Source organism: Dendrobates tinctorius, unplaced genomic scaffold, assembly GCF_039654945.1.
Source record: "Dendrobates tinctorius isolate UK_male_01 unplaced genomic scaffold, ASM3965494v1 ptg000070l, whole genome shotgun sequence".
Classification (NCBI taxonomy): Eukaryota; Metazoa; Chordata; class Amphibia; order Anura; family Dendrobatidae; genus Dendrobates; species Dendrobates tinctorius.
The window spans coordinates 11,351,998-11,365,470 of NW_027361738.1; the positions used below are offsets into that span (position 1 = coordinate 11,351,998).

The following is a 13,473-nucleotide window of genomic DNA, read 5'->3' on the forward strand; positions in this document are numbered from 1 at the left end:
GACTGGGAAGGTTATGTACAATGCTACCTTGTTTTTTGTTAAAAAAATAGCGTGCAATTTCTTGGCTGTATATTTTATAATGGACGGAAACATGTATGCTGTGTGGAAAATGTTTATTACCATAGGCCAATTGTATGTTGTGCATTTTTTTATGTCCTGAAGTTCAATAAACGGAAAAAAAAAAAAAAATGATACTACTCAGCAGGTGCAGCGGCATTACACGACTGCAGAAATGCACCTCAGAGCGGTACATGCGGCCCCCTACCACAATCTGAGTACAGTCAGTCCCTATCAGGGAGGCTCTGCGCACCAGATCTCAGGCACCTGGATGTAGGGTCACGTCTGACCCGAAAAGGCCGTCGAGCCTGATCTTGGGAAAAGAGCCAGCTTCTGTCGGCACGCTGAAATGTGCCCTATATGTGAATAAAAGCCTCTGAAGAACAACAGCTGAGAGCCATGTGGTCCCTATCTGTCTCACAAGACTAAGTATGATATTAATGATTGTGTATTTATATACTAACACATCTAGTACTCGATTTGCTGGGTGCGGAGGACTTGTTTCAGAGTATAGGCTGCTGTACAGGGTGCCGGTAAGATGCTGCCGTCCCTCTGGCTGGTTTCTGTCACGTTATTGGGACTAAATAGATGCAATTCCATCACATTCACCAGCCTTATAATGGATAAGCTATGTGAACACTGACTTATAATGGATTTAAGTTCTCTCTAGTTTCTTAAACTCATCTACACATTCTGAATGCGACAAGTCCACAGACCACTGGATAATGTTTCATACTCGTACCTCTGCTCCTATGTCTTGGCTGTCACTTGGGCCTGTATTGCTGGGGTCACCTTCTTCACCGCTCTGAGCTACCTCCTCGTCCAGGTCCGTCTTCCCATTGTCATTGTGAAGGTAGCTATAGCCGTAGGGTTCTGCACTGTATCCCAGTTTATCTTCTTGTTTCTGAAATATTGAGGAAAAAATCTCTTTACAATGGACGTATTTAAGGACTTACTACAGGATTGAGATAAGTACACTCTACTTTATAAGTACCTCTGTCATTATCTACAACATTGTCCCAATGTGTCAATTGATGCATCTCCAATTGGCAGACATGGTACAATAACAAAGACCAGCAGTGTCCAATACCATCATGCTAGAAAATTCCAGCTGATAATACTGCATGCTGTATTCATAGTCTAGGGGATTAATGGAAATAGCTGAAGGCTGTACTTTGCTTTTTTGTGAGGGTCCTATAAAGGAAGATGCTATGAAGGTCGAGCACGCGCACCTCGATTTCATTCAAGACGGGGCTTTTCAAAGCTCAACTTTCATGTTTCCAGAGCCCTGTACTAGGGGTCACTTTATGTTCCAGGTCAGGCAAAGAGAGGAGCAAGTAATCCCCTATCATATGGATTGGAAATAATTTATAATTTGGGTAAACCACTTCAAAAGGGTGAAAAACAGCAGAGAAAATTTGCGACAAATTGGTTCCATTGCAGAATATACCGCCAACATGATGTATGCTGTGATTAATGGAAAGAGAAGACTGAATCGTGTAAGCGGTGGTGCCTCAATGGATTTTTAATGAAAATTCAGTAATGTCGCAAATACTTCTGATGGATGCTGGACTTTGTCTCAAATGTTGCTACCTTAGAGGTGTCTCCTACGCTGCCGTGCTTCTGGTCAATGAATGAGACGGACTTGTCATGTTTCAGGGGCACAAATCCGTGGGCAAAATACACTGCTTTTCAGTGTCACATGGATCTGCTCAAATAATACAGATTTTAGCTCCATTTTCACCAAGACCTCATGTGAGCAGGACAGGCCTTAGGAAAGATGCTTATGGCTACAAAAAGAAATATGTGATAGTAAGCTGGATGCAATTAGGTAACAGCTCAGTAAAAATATACCCAAATATAAAAGTAATATAACTAGACTACGTACACAACGTGATTATATAACGAGTATTCAGGTTTCATTAGGATAAAGAGAAAATCTGAATCTGTAAATGATAGGGCAGGAAAATGCTCTTTCTGGGTGTCCAGATAATGTTCTTCTCACCGAGTACAACCAACCGAAAAATTACCTTATGGATTTCATTTTGTAAATTGCAAAAATTTATCTTTCGAAGCCAAGACACCGCTTTTGAAGACACTGTGGCTAAGAGCCCCCATGCAGTCAGCTGTACTTGCAGATCTTGTCGGGTTCAGCCAATGGTCTATTGATATGGGGGCCCCGGCTGACGATGGTTGTGATAGATGTCGATCACATATATCCAATTTAGAAATGCCGATCGCATTCTTCTCCCTGAGATAAGCTACCGGCTGACGAGTTTTCATAGAGAACAGTGCTCCTGTGTATGGGAGTGTTGGCTGGGATGACAGTCGGTTGAAGCCAACAGCCATCTGTTTATTGCCGGCCTATAGATCCACGTGGCTTTCATTAGTTCTGGGCATGGAGGACATTGTAGAGGGCACTGTGGTATGCCATTATGTATCGCAATTCTACTTTTGTACCAGTTTAGCATCAGTAATTTTCGCTACAGAGATGTCCCATACTCAAACAGAAAGTCATCTAGTGACATTAAAACAAGGAGTTTTCACCAGAATTCGAGTTTAAAACTGACTGAAATGTTGTGAATTATTTATTTTTGCATGTCAAAGTAGAGCAAAACATGTACAATATTTGGCGGTTTCATGACAGTCTCTGTCAGCTTTACCAAATTTTTGAAAAGTAGGCAGAACATGGGGCCAAGCACGTCTGACAAATTCATAATAATTTACAAATGAAATTTAAGCCAGACTCTGCCTGGTGTCCATTTCTGGCAGTGGCACACAACAGATGAAAGATGCACCAAATTCATGAAAGAGGCATGTTCCTATTAATGAATTTGGCACAACTTACCATACTTGGGTGCTTACTTCATTAAGACTGGTATACAAAATGCTGATCGTAATGATTCCGGGCCTTGATCTGTGTTTTTTGATATAACAGGTGTTAGAAATTTTGGTCAACGTTCTTAAAAAAAAAATCCCTGAGTACTGTGCTTGGGTTGACTTATTTAACAAATGTAATCAATTGGTCAACTATGGTGTGGAACAAGAAATGACAATTAGGGACGGTCATCCTGAGAAGCCGAATCTTCAACAGATGGATCCCTCCCCCCCAAAGCTTATAGGATTTAACATTTGTTCTCTTTTCCATCAGCTATCATCTACTGTACTGTCCTTCTCTATCTGTTCTCCCAAACACAAAATACCAATTAACTAAGCTACAATACATGCAGTGACAAACACAAAGTGTCGAGGCACACAGCAGGATTTAGAATATATTTTTGGAATAATAAATTACATTTATTACACATCTATTGCTGTCAGTGTGGTCGTGATCTGGATTTCAATTTGTCCATATTTTAGATTTTTTTCTTTCCCATTATACATTTTTTTTTTCATATTTCTTTATTTAAAGACTCACAACGAAATCCAGGTTAACATAATAATTGAAACCAGACAAGTAGAAAAATACAAGCAATACAACTTAACTCCCGACCAAGACAATCATCCACGAGTCCTTAGCATCCGGGGACCCGGTAGTAGAAGTCAATTCGGAGGGTCTTTCATTTTTTAACTTTTAACAAACAGTATAGGAAAGAAAAGACAGAGCAGAGGAAGGAGAGACGTTGAAGCGAAAAAAGAGAGTGGGGGGAAATAAGTAACGGAGCCAAGAGAGGCAAAAAAAATAGAGGGGGAGGGAAGGAAAAAACGAGGGGGTAAGGGAAGGATTACCCACCCGACCAAGTCGACCACAGCCTGATGTTTTCAGTTAACCTCAGGGTGATTTGCCTCCAGCATTAGATCACAATACTCACTAGAGCTTCGAAAATCCATCCATCCAAGACAAGTAGCCCAAAACTTTGGGTATGATTCATGTATGGATGAGGTGAGGTCCTCCATATACATAATTTCATTGACTTTTGCGATCCACTGAGTTATGGTTGGAGGAGCGGGACTCTTCCATCTCTCCGGGATGCAATGATCAAAAATTTCAACAAAGAGGATTTATAGATCCGGAGAGGGATTTCATTATGTTGGAGTAGTATCAGAGCCACAGTCAATTTTTCGGAACAGCCCATAACCCGACAAATAATTTCCCACACCCCTGTCCAAAATGATTGCAAAACATCACATTGCCAGAAAATATGAAAAATCATGCCCTCTGCCCTTCCACACCTCCAGCAGTTGGGGTCAATTTCCAGAAATATGGTGTGCAACCTCAAGGGCACTCTGTACCATCTGGACAAAATCTTATAGCCAGCCTCCTGGAACGTAGAGCTAATTGGAGGCACAGTGTACAAGGGTAAAAATTTGAGTTCTCTCATCTTCCGTTAAAGGAATATTTACATCTCTCTCCCACTGTGCAAGGAAAGAAGGTGGCGACTGACTCTGGGGGTCCATCAACAGAGTAGGTTTTAGCTAAGGTGTGTCTGATTGGCCCCGGGCTAATACATAAAAGCTCAAATTAGGTTTTGGGTCGTCTAAATGAACTTTTAGGGGGAAGGCTGCTGAAAAAGTGGGTAAGTTGCAAACACCTCCAACTGCCCAGGGGTATTGGTTCTGTTTTGGCGGTAAGGTCACTCAGAGAAGGCCAGGAGGCTCCCTCACCCCAGTTTTCTACTCTATCCATCCCCAAATCTATTCACAGACGAAAAATGGAGTCCGAGCGGCTAGGGACAAATTTAGGATGACTCAACACCGGAGTGAGAGGAACCTCTGGGAGTAAAGCCCCCGTTACACATAACGATCTGACATGATGGGATCGCTGGGACATCGTTAGACAGCCCCAGCGATCAGGACCAGTGACGCTGGACGCTGGTTTCTAATGTAAACGTCGGGTATCCAGGAGCCACGGCTCCTGGATACCCGCTGTTTACCTTGGAAACCGGCGTACACGCTGGTTTCCAAGGTAAACATCAGGTATCTAAGAGCCACACGGCTCTTAGATACCCAATGTTTACATTAGAAACCAGCGTCCAGCAACGCTGATCGCTGGTCTCTCGCTGCCACACGCAGCGATGCGCGCTGGCCAGCGGGAGACCAGCGATCGAAAAACGGCCCAGGCCGATGCTGCACGATCAGCGATAACCGGCAGGGGGCCGGTCTCTGATCCCCGTCACACAGCGATCTCGCTGACGTGTCACGCTGATGTGACGGGGCCTTAAATGTAAATGGACTAGTGCTGTATTGCAGTATTTTAAAGTGGATCCAATAGTCAGATGTAGAGTGGAGCGAAATGGGTCGAAAAATTTCAAAAGTCGCCGACTTTTGGCAAAGTCGGGTTTCATGAAACGAAACCCGACCCTAGGATGAGGTCGGCCACGAGATCGGCGACTTACGCGCCAAAGTCGCGTTTCAAAAGTTTGTTTTGCGCTCTTTTTCAGTCAATCAGGATCCACGGACACTGTGGGCAACGTGATGACATAGACAGGGGTCACCACCATCTTTCAGAAGGGCATGCAAGTGATTGGCTTGCTTTGGTGGGCGTCACAGGGGTTATAAAAGGGCGTGCACGCCGACCGCCATCTTACTTCTGCCGATCTTAGCATAGGGAGAGGTTGCTGATTCTGTAGGGAGAGCGTTAGGCAGGGAAGAAGAAAAAAAAACTGCTTCTGCTGCTAGCGATTTTGCCTGTACAACACACCAGTCACTGTGTGTGCAGTGCAAGGGGAGGCTATATTGTGGTGGTTCAGCGGTGTTGGTTGTTAGGCTGCCTTCTAAGGCTTCCTGACAGCTGCATTGCTGTTTACCCACTGCTCTGCAAACTGCTTTTTTAAAAGCAATCCCAATTTTTTTTTTGTCCTGCTGAGGTACTGAGCGTGCATTTTTTCACACCATACAGCGTCAGTGGGCCTCACACAATCCAAAAGTGTCCAGTGTCCACTAGTGTCTGCAGAAATTCAAAATCTCCCTTATCCTGTAGTCACTTTTTTCACACCTGTGCCATGGAGCATGTGACATAGCGCTCTGATATTCAGTGGGCCTCACACAATCCAAAAGTGTCCAGTGTCCACTAGTGTCTGCAGAAATTCAAAATCTCCCTTATCCTGTAGTCACTTTTTTCACACCTGTGCCATCGAGCCTGTGACATAGCGCTCTGATATTCAGTGGGCCTCACACAATCCAAAAGTGTCCAGTGTCCACTAGTGTCTGCAGAAATTCAAAATCTCCCTTATCCTCTAGTGACATTTTTCACACCTGCGACATCGAGCCAGTGACATAGCGCTGTGATATTCAGTGGGCCTCACACAATCCAAAAGTGTCCAGTGTCCACAAGTGTCTGCAGAAATTCAAAATCTCCCCTGTCCTATAGACACCTTGTACCTTGTTTTACATTACTATATAGTTTGTTGGATTTTGTCTACATTTCTACCAAAAATGAGGAAGGCTGGTGGAAGAGGCCGTGGAATTGGGCGGGGGTTGGCAGCTGGTAATGATGGTGTTGGATCTGATGGTAGTGGCAAAACCAAAATAGGACCGAATGCAGGAGGTGTTGAGCCTGCGTCATCGTCTGGCTCCACAAGGCCTCGAAGGCTTAGTTTTCTAGGAGTTGGCAAACCGCTTTTAAAGCCAGAGCTTCAGGAAAAAGTTTTGTCTTACATTGCTGACTCAGCCTCCAGCTCTATCGCCTCCTCTTCTGAAGTTGTAAAAAATAAAAGCACTGAGTCGTCATTGGAGGCTCACACCTTTCCTTGTGTCCTTCACCCCAACCAAGATTGAAGGATGACGCAGGCCATACTACTGATTACTCCATGGAGCTGTTTTCACATACCATGCCTGGATTATCAAGTGAAATGGTGAATTACCCAGGCCAAGATGAATCTGACATGGAGTGCACTGATGCACAGCCGCTGATAGATGATTCTGCTGGTACATTCACTCAGAGCACTACATTGTCCTCGCAGTGTACAGAGCCAGATTCTGACCCTGATGAGACTCAGGTGCCCCTTCCCGCACACTATACCACCATACACGGTGACACAGAGGAAGGTGCACATGACATTGAAGAGGAGGTGATGGATGACCCAGTTGTTGACCCAGATTGGCATCCATAGGGGGAAGAGGGTGCTGCTTCCAATAGCTCAGATGAGGAGGAGCATCCACAGCAGACATCGACATCGCAACAGCTGTTATCTGGCAGGCCCGGAGCACTCCAAAGACAGGTTCCAAAAATCAAGAGTTGCTGGACAGCTTGTCCAGACGGTCAAAAGATCACAGCGTGCTAGGCCGCAAAATGTCTGCCAAAGTAGGAAGAGTGCAGTGTGGCACTTTTTTGAACAAAATCCTCATGATCAGGCCAAGGTTATCTGTAAGAAGTGCGCAAAGACCTTTAGCCGAGGGAAAAATCTGAAAAATTTGAATACCAGTTGCATGCTTAGACATTTAACCAGCATGCACTTGCAAGCGTGGACACAACACCAAACCTCAAGTGCCACATGTGCAACTGATCACAAAGAAGGTAGTCAACAACGCTACATTGTTTCCCCCACTGTAAGCCCACCGGTTAGCACAGCAGCAAATGTTGAGGTGTCGTTGCAAGGCCACAGCAGTCAGGGAATCCCACTGTTATATCAACGAAAGACTGATTCTAGGCCATCAGAAAGAATACCAACTCCATCACCATCATCAACCCTCTCTCAGTCCGCCCTGTCCACCGCTACTTCCACCATATGCAGCTCTCAAGTCCAGCTCACCCTCCCAGACACTATGAGGTCAAGAAAGTACTGTCTCTCATCCGCGTACACTGGGTTTGAACGCCCACATTGCCAAACTAATCTCGTTTGAGATGATGCCCTATCGGTTGGTGGAAAGCGCAGCTTTCCGCGAACTCATGGCCTATGCAGTACCACGCTATGACCTACCCAGTCGCCACTTCTTCTCTCGCAAAGCCATCCCAGCCCTCCACCATCATGTAAAAGACCGCATTGTCCATGCACTCAAGCAGTCAGTGGGTGGTAAGGTGCACCTCACAACTGATGCATGGTCCAGTCGGCATGGCCAGGGCCGTTACGTGTCCATCACTGTGCACTGGGTTAATGTGGTGGATGCAGGGTCCAGAGGGGACAGCGGTGGTGGGACAGTGCTGCCTAGCCCACGGTATAGGAAACAGTTGGCTGTAGGCGTTCGACCCTCCTCCTCCTCCAGAAGCGAAAGCTCGTCCACAGAGCGCAGTTGTACGAGCACTCCATCTGCAGCTGCCACTGTTGCACACGAGGTGTCCCCCTATCGAGCAGCTAGTGGAAAGCGTCAGCAGGCTGTGTTGCAGATGATGTGTTTGGGCGACAGACACACCGCCGAGGTGCTGGCCGAGTACTTGAAGCGACAAACTGAGTCATGGCTGGGCAGTGTACATCTTGAGGCAGGCAAGGTAGTTAGGGATAACGGCCGTAATTTTGTGGCAGCCATAGCCCTTTCAAAACTCAGCCACATACCTTGCTTGGCTCACACCTTGAACCTGGTGGTGCAGTGCTTCCTCAAAAATTATCCGGAGTTAACAGCCCTGCTCCAGAAGGTGCGAAGACTGTGCGCGCACATCCGCCGGTCGACTGTACACTCCGTTCGTATGCAGAAGCTGCAGCGATTGCTCCACCTTCCTAACCACCGCCTCATTATCGACATTGCAACAAGGTGGAACTCCACCCTGCACATGGTGGAGCGGCTGTGCGAGCAGAGGCAGGCCATAATGCATTTGTGGGAGAATACACGGCCAGGCACTTTGAGAGCAGACATGGAGTTGACAGGTGTGCAGTGGTCGAAGCTGAAAGACCTCTGTAAAGTCCTTCAGTGTTTTGAGGAATGCACATGGCTGGTAAGCGCAGACGACGCCATCCTAAGCATGAGCATCCCACTTATGCGTCTGCTCATGCAAACTTTGACGCACCTTAAGGAGCAGGCGTCTGCAGCCAATGTTGATGAGGAGGAAGAGGAGGGAATCCTTGATGACATTCAGCCATTGTCTGCTCAGGGACCTCTCCTGGACGAGGTGGAGGAAGAAGAGGAGGAGGATGATGATGGGGATGATTACTTAGGGGAGGATGCATCTCGTGGGGCAAGTGAAAATGTTGGCGTGGCAAGGTCTGGTACTGGGTTTGTGCGTGACTGGAGGGATGTGGATTTGCCAGAAAGTGCTCCTCCACCCAGCACTCGCAGTGCATCATTGACACCGGGAACATTGGCCCACATGTCAGATTATGCCTTGCAGATCCTAAAAAGGGACCACCGCATTGCCAAAATGATGAACGATGACAACTACTGGTTGGCCAGCATCCTGGATCCACGCTATAAAGGCAAATTACAAAACATCATGCCACAGGAGAACCTTGACCTAATATTGGCTAATAAACAAGCAACTCTGGTAAATCGGTTGCTTGAGGCATTCCCAGCACACAGCAGCGGTGATGGTTCTCACACGAGCCGTACGGGCCGGGGGCAGCTTGGCAGAGGTGTTCATGGTGCACACAGCAGAAGTGGCGTTGGAGACAGGGGTTTCATGACAATGTTGTGGACTGATTTTTCAAGTACCGCTCACACAACTGGTAATACTGCATCGATGGAAAGTGACAGGAGACAGCAGTTGTCAACTATGGTTACAAACTACTTTTCCTCCCATATCGATGTTCTCCCACACAGGTCATTCCCCTTTGACTATTGGGCCGCTAAACTGGACACCTGGCCTGAATTGGCACAATATGCCTTACAGGAGCTCGCTTGCCCAGCTGCAAGTGTGCTATCGGAAAGAGTCTTCAGCGCAGCTGGATCAATCCTGACAGAAAAAAGGACCCGTCTGTCAACCCAAAATGTGGATGATCTAACCTTCATTAAAATGAACCATGCATGGGTTTCCAAGGATTTTGTCCCACCTTCCCCTGATGACACATAGGGTAACAGAAAAATGGCTTGCTTTGGTCCACCTCTTCCTGGGACTTGACCTATTTCGCCTTTTGCATCAGCTGAATGTCCAACATCAACATATGCCACTTTCTAAAACTCCCTAACTGTGCTGCCCCCCCCCCTCATGGCCGGGGTCACCACCTAGCGCACGACACCGTGCGAGTGCCGTTGCCCTGGACAGGTGGGTAGGCCGACTCTTGGGCGCGGGCACAGGGTCCCTCATAGTGCAATCAAGTGTCTCTGACGGTGGTGGTGCACACCCGCCGTCAGATACACCGCCGTACTATGAGGGGCCCAGTGCCAGTACCGACGCCCACGAGTGGGCCCCCCTTGCTTGGGCAGGGCCCCAGCATTTGCAATCTTTACCTCTCCCTGCTCCTCCGCTGTGTAGTCTGGGCCGTCAAATCCATACTGTGCCTGACACCGTCTGAGCCTGCCTCCTGATGTATAGACATATATTTTGAATGTGTACGCTATCCATACATGTTATCCGGGGATACGGTACCTTTTCTCACCTTTGTGCAATCACGTGCAAGCCATACTGGGCCTAGCACCGTCTGAGCCTGCCTCCTGATGTATAGACATATATTTTGAATGTGTACGCTATCCATACATGTTATCCGGGGATACGGTACCCTTTCTCACCTTTGTGCAATCACGTGCAAGCCATACTGGGCCTTACACCGTCTGAGCCTGCCTCCTGATGTATAGAAATATATTTTGAATGTGTACGCTATCCATACATGTTATCCGGGGATACGGTACCCTTTCTCACCTTTGTGCAATCACGTGCAAGCCATACTGGACCTAACACCGTCTGAGCCTGCCTCCTGATGTATAGACATATATTTTGAATGTGTACGCTATCCATACATGTTATCCGGGGATACGGTACCCTTTCTCACCTTTGTGCAATCACGTGCAAGCCATACTGGGCCTAAGACCATCTGAGCCTGCCTCCTGATGTATAGACATATATTTTGAATGTGTACGCTATCCATACATGTTATCCTGGGATACGGTACCCTTTCTCACCTTTGTGCAATCACGTGTAATCCATACTGGGCGTGAGAACGGCTGGCGAGCTGTTAAGCAAGCTACAGCACCTGTGGTTTGCACACGTAAGTTTTTCATTTTTTCAGGAATGACGGTTAGGTCTAATTCCGGAACTGCGGTTGACCTGCACTTACTGGGAAATCATCGTTCGCGGGTAATAATTGTAATCAGTGATCCCCATCACTAACGTTGTTCAGCGGGTTATCTGCACCTGTAAGCGACAAACGCTGGCCTTTTCAGTGTAGCGCACATGCAGCCACGGACATGTAAGGGCATGACACACTAGTTATTGGCCAATCTCATGTGCCAGAGCCTCACGTGTCCCTCTAGTAAGCCGGACTCGGACCGCGGGGCATGACGGAGTCTCGTTCGTTAACGGAATTAAGCTTGCAATGTGTGCATCTGTTCTGTAGCTGGCATGGTTGAGGTTTCCCAGGTGGAGTCGAATTTAACCGTAGGCTCCACTCCTGGTGGTGCCCCTTCTGGACATTCCTTTAAGGTTCAGCTTTGCAACCATACTGCCCACATAAAACAAACACTTTGCCTTCATGAACGCTGTTTGGAGGGTCATGACTCGTGGGAATAACGCCGCCCAATCAGTTAACCTGCTAGAGAGATCCTTCGTTGCTCCCAAGCATGACATCACACTCCCTAGGAGGAAGGTAATGCCACTGTGGCGACCGTACTCCTGGGGGCGACAAGTGCACTGATGCCCAGCCACTGCTCGATGAATCTGCTGGTACATTGACCCAGACCACTACATTCCCCTCGCACGCTACACGGCCTGAATCTGACCCTGATGAAACTCAGGTTACCCTTCCCATATACAGTTCCATCTTACACGGTGACAAAGAGGAAGCTGCAGATGAAAGTGCAGGTTCGGCCCACCCGCCATCAGACACACCACCGTACTATCAGGGTCCCTGTGCCAGTGCCGTCGCCAACGAGTGGGCCCCCCCTGCTTGCTCAGGATCACAGCACTTGCAAGGTTGAAATACTGTGTAGTGAGATGGAAGATGGGGACAACGAGGAGTCCAGACTAGTACAGGGATTCCCTAGCGAGGAGACTTATTTGATTGTTTTCAATGTTGGGAGAACAATTTTTGGGGAGCACTATACTCTGGAGAATGATAGATGGGGCCCACCATACACTGGAACATTCCAAAGGTGGACATCAGACACTGGAGCAGCATTTACAGGGTCCATTATACACTAGAGCATTAGAAATGGGGCCCATTATGTTTGGAGCATTATTTGGGCCCATAAGACAGTGGAGCTTCATCCATGGGGACCAACATATACTGTAGCATTATGTGGAGCTCATCATATACTGTTTCAAACATTATATGGGACCAATGATTCTGTATGGAGAAATAGATGGGCCTCGTCATGAGATGTAAAAAGTGAAGTATTTTTCATTGTACTATACCGCCATTTCTCTGCCGTATCGGAGCATGATGAGTTGTGGTATGTGTTAAAGGGGCGCTCTTTCGCCCAGGGCCCATGAAAACCTGGAGCCAGCCCTACCCCCCCACAACTTTACCCAAATAACCCCCATTTTTCAGTGCGTAACTTGTATTATGAAGTTAATTAAGGTTGACAAGCTTAAGTAAGAAGAATTGATGCTTTTGGCATTCAAATGGGCACTGTAGGTGTGTTTCCTGTCCTCCTCTCACTGCCGACTTTTATTCCCCATTGACTTACATTGGGTTTCGTGACGACCCCGACTTTTCCCTATAATCGGCCGATCTTGCTCGACCCGACTTTTGGAAAAGTCGGGTTTCACGAAACGAAACTCGACCCTAAAAAACCAAAAGTCGCTCAACTCTAGTCAGATGGGATTTGATTTGCTCTGGGGCCGAAAGTAAAACCAATGGGAGGGTCTTCAATGGGGTCGGGCAAAAACTTTGTTCTATCTGAACCCATGCCGTATGGTGACAATTTCTGCACCAGTCTATCATTCTAGCTAGGTGGCCAAGTGATACTTTTTATGTCTGGAAGTCCCACTTCCCCAACCTCTTGGGTCTGCAGAGAACCTCCCTCTTTAGTCTAGCAGATTTTTTTCCCCATATAAACGAGACTTGAATGGACCATAATTTTCTAAAAAAGTTAGCAGGGATATTGATGGGGAGAGCCTGCCTGTAGAATATACAGGACCCTCGGTAATATGTTCATCTTAAAAATTTGGCATCTGCCAAACCAGGCAAAGGATATCTTGGACCACCTATCACAGTCTGCTTGAATAGATGTTAAAAGACTAGGGAAGATCCATCGATTGAGAATTGATGTCTGCAGATATTTCAGGTGTTGGGTAGTCCATTTGAAACTGAAGAACTTCTGTAAAGATCTTACAAGTTCCGGGGAAGAATTAATGTTAAGAGCCTCAGATTTTGAAAAATTAATCTTGAAATTAGACAATTGGGCATATGTTCTGAATTCATTAGGTTAGGCAGGGAGGTCTTAGGTGAGGTA

General features: G+C 46.8%; 1 protein-coding gene across 1 annotated transcript in view; it reads right to left on the reverse strand.

The window, feature by feature from the left end:
• Positions 1–13,473, reverse strand: part of NFE2L3 (NFE2 like bZIP transcription factor 3) — a 65,151-nt gene that overhangs the window by 19,777 nt on the left and 31,901 nt on the right. The window contains exon 2 of the mRNA XM_073581382.1: positions 800–961. Coding sequence (XP_073437483.1) covers positions 800–961 — 162 coding nt within the window. The remainder of the gene's footprint in view (positions 1–799; positions 962–13,473) is intronic.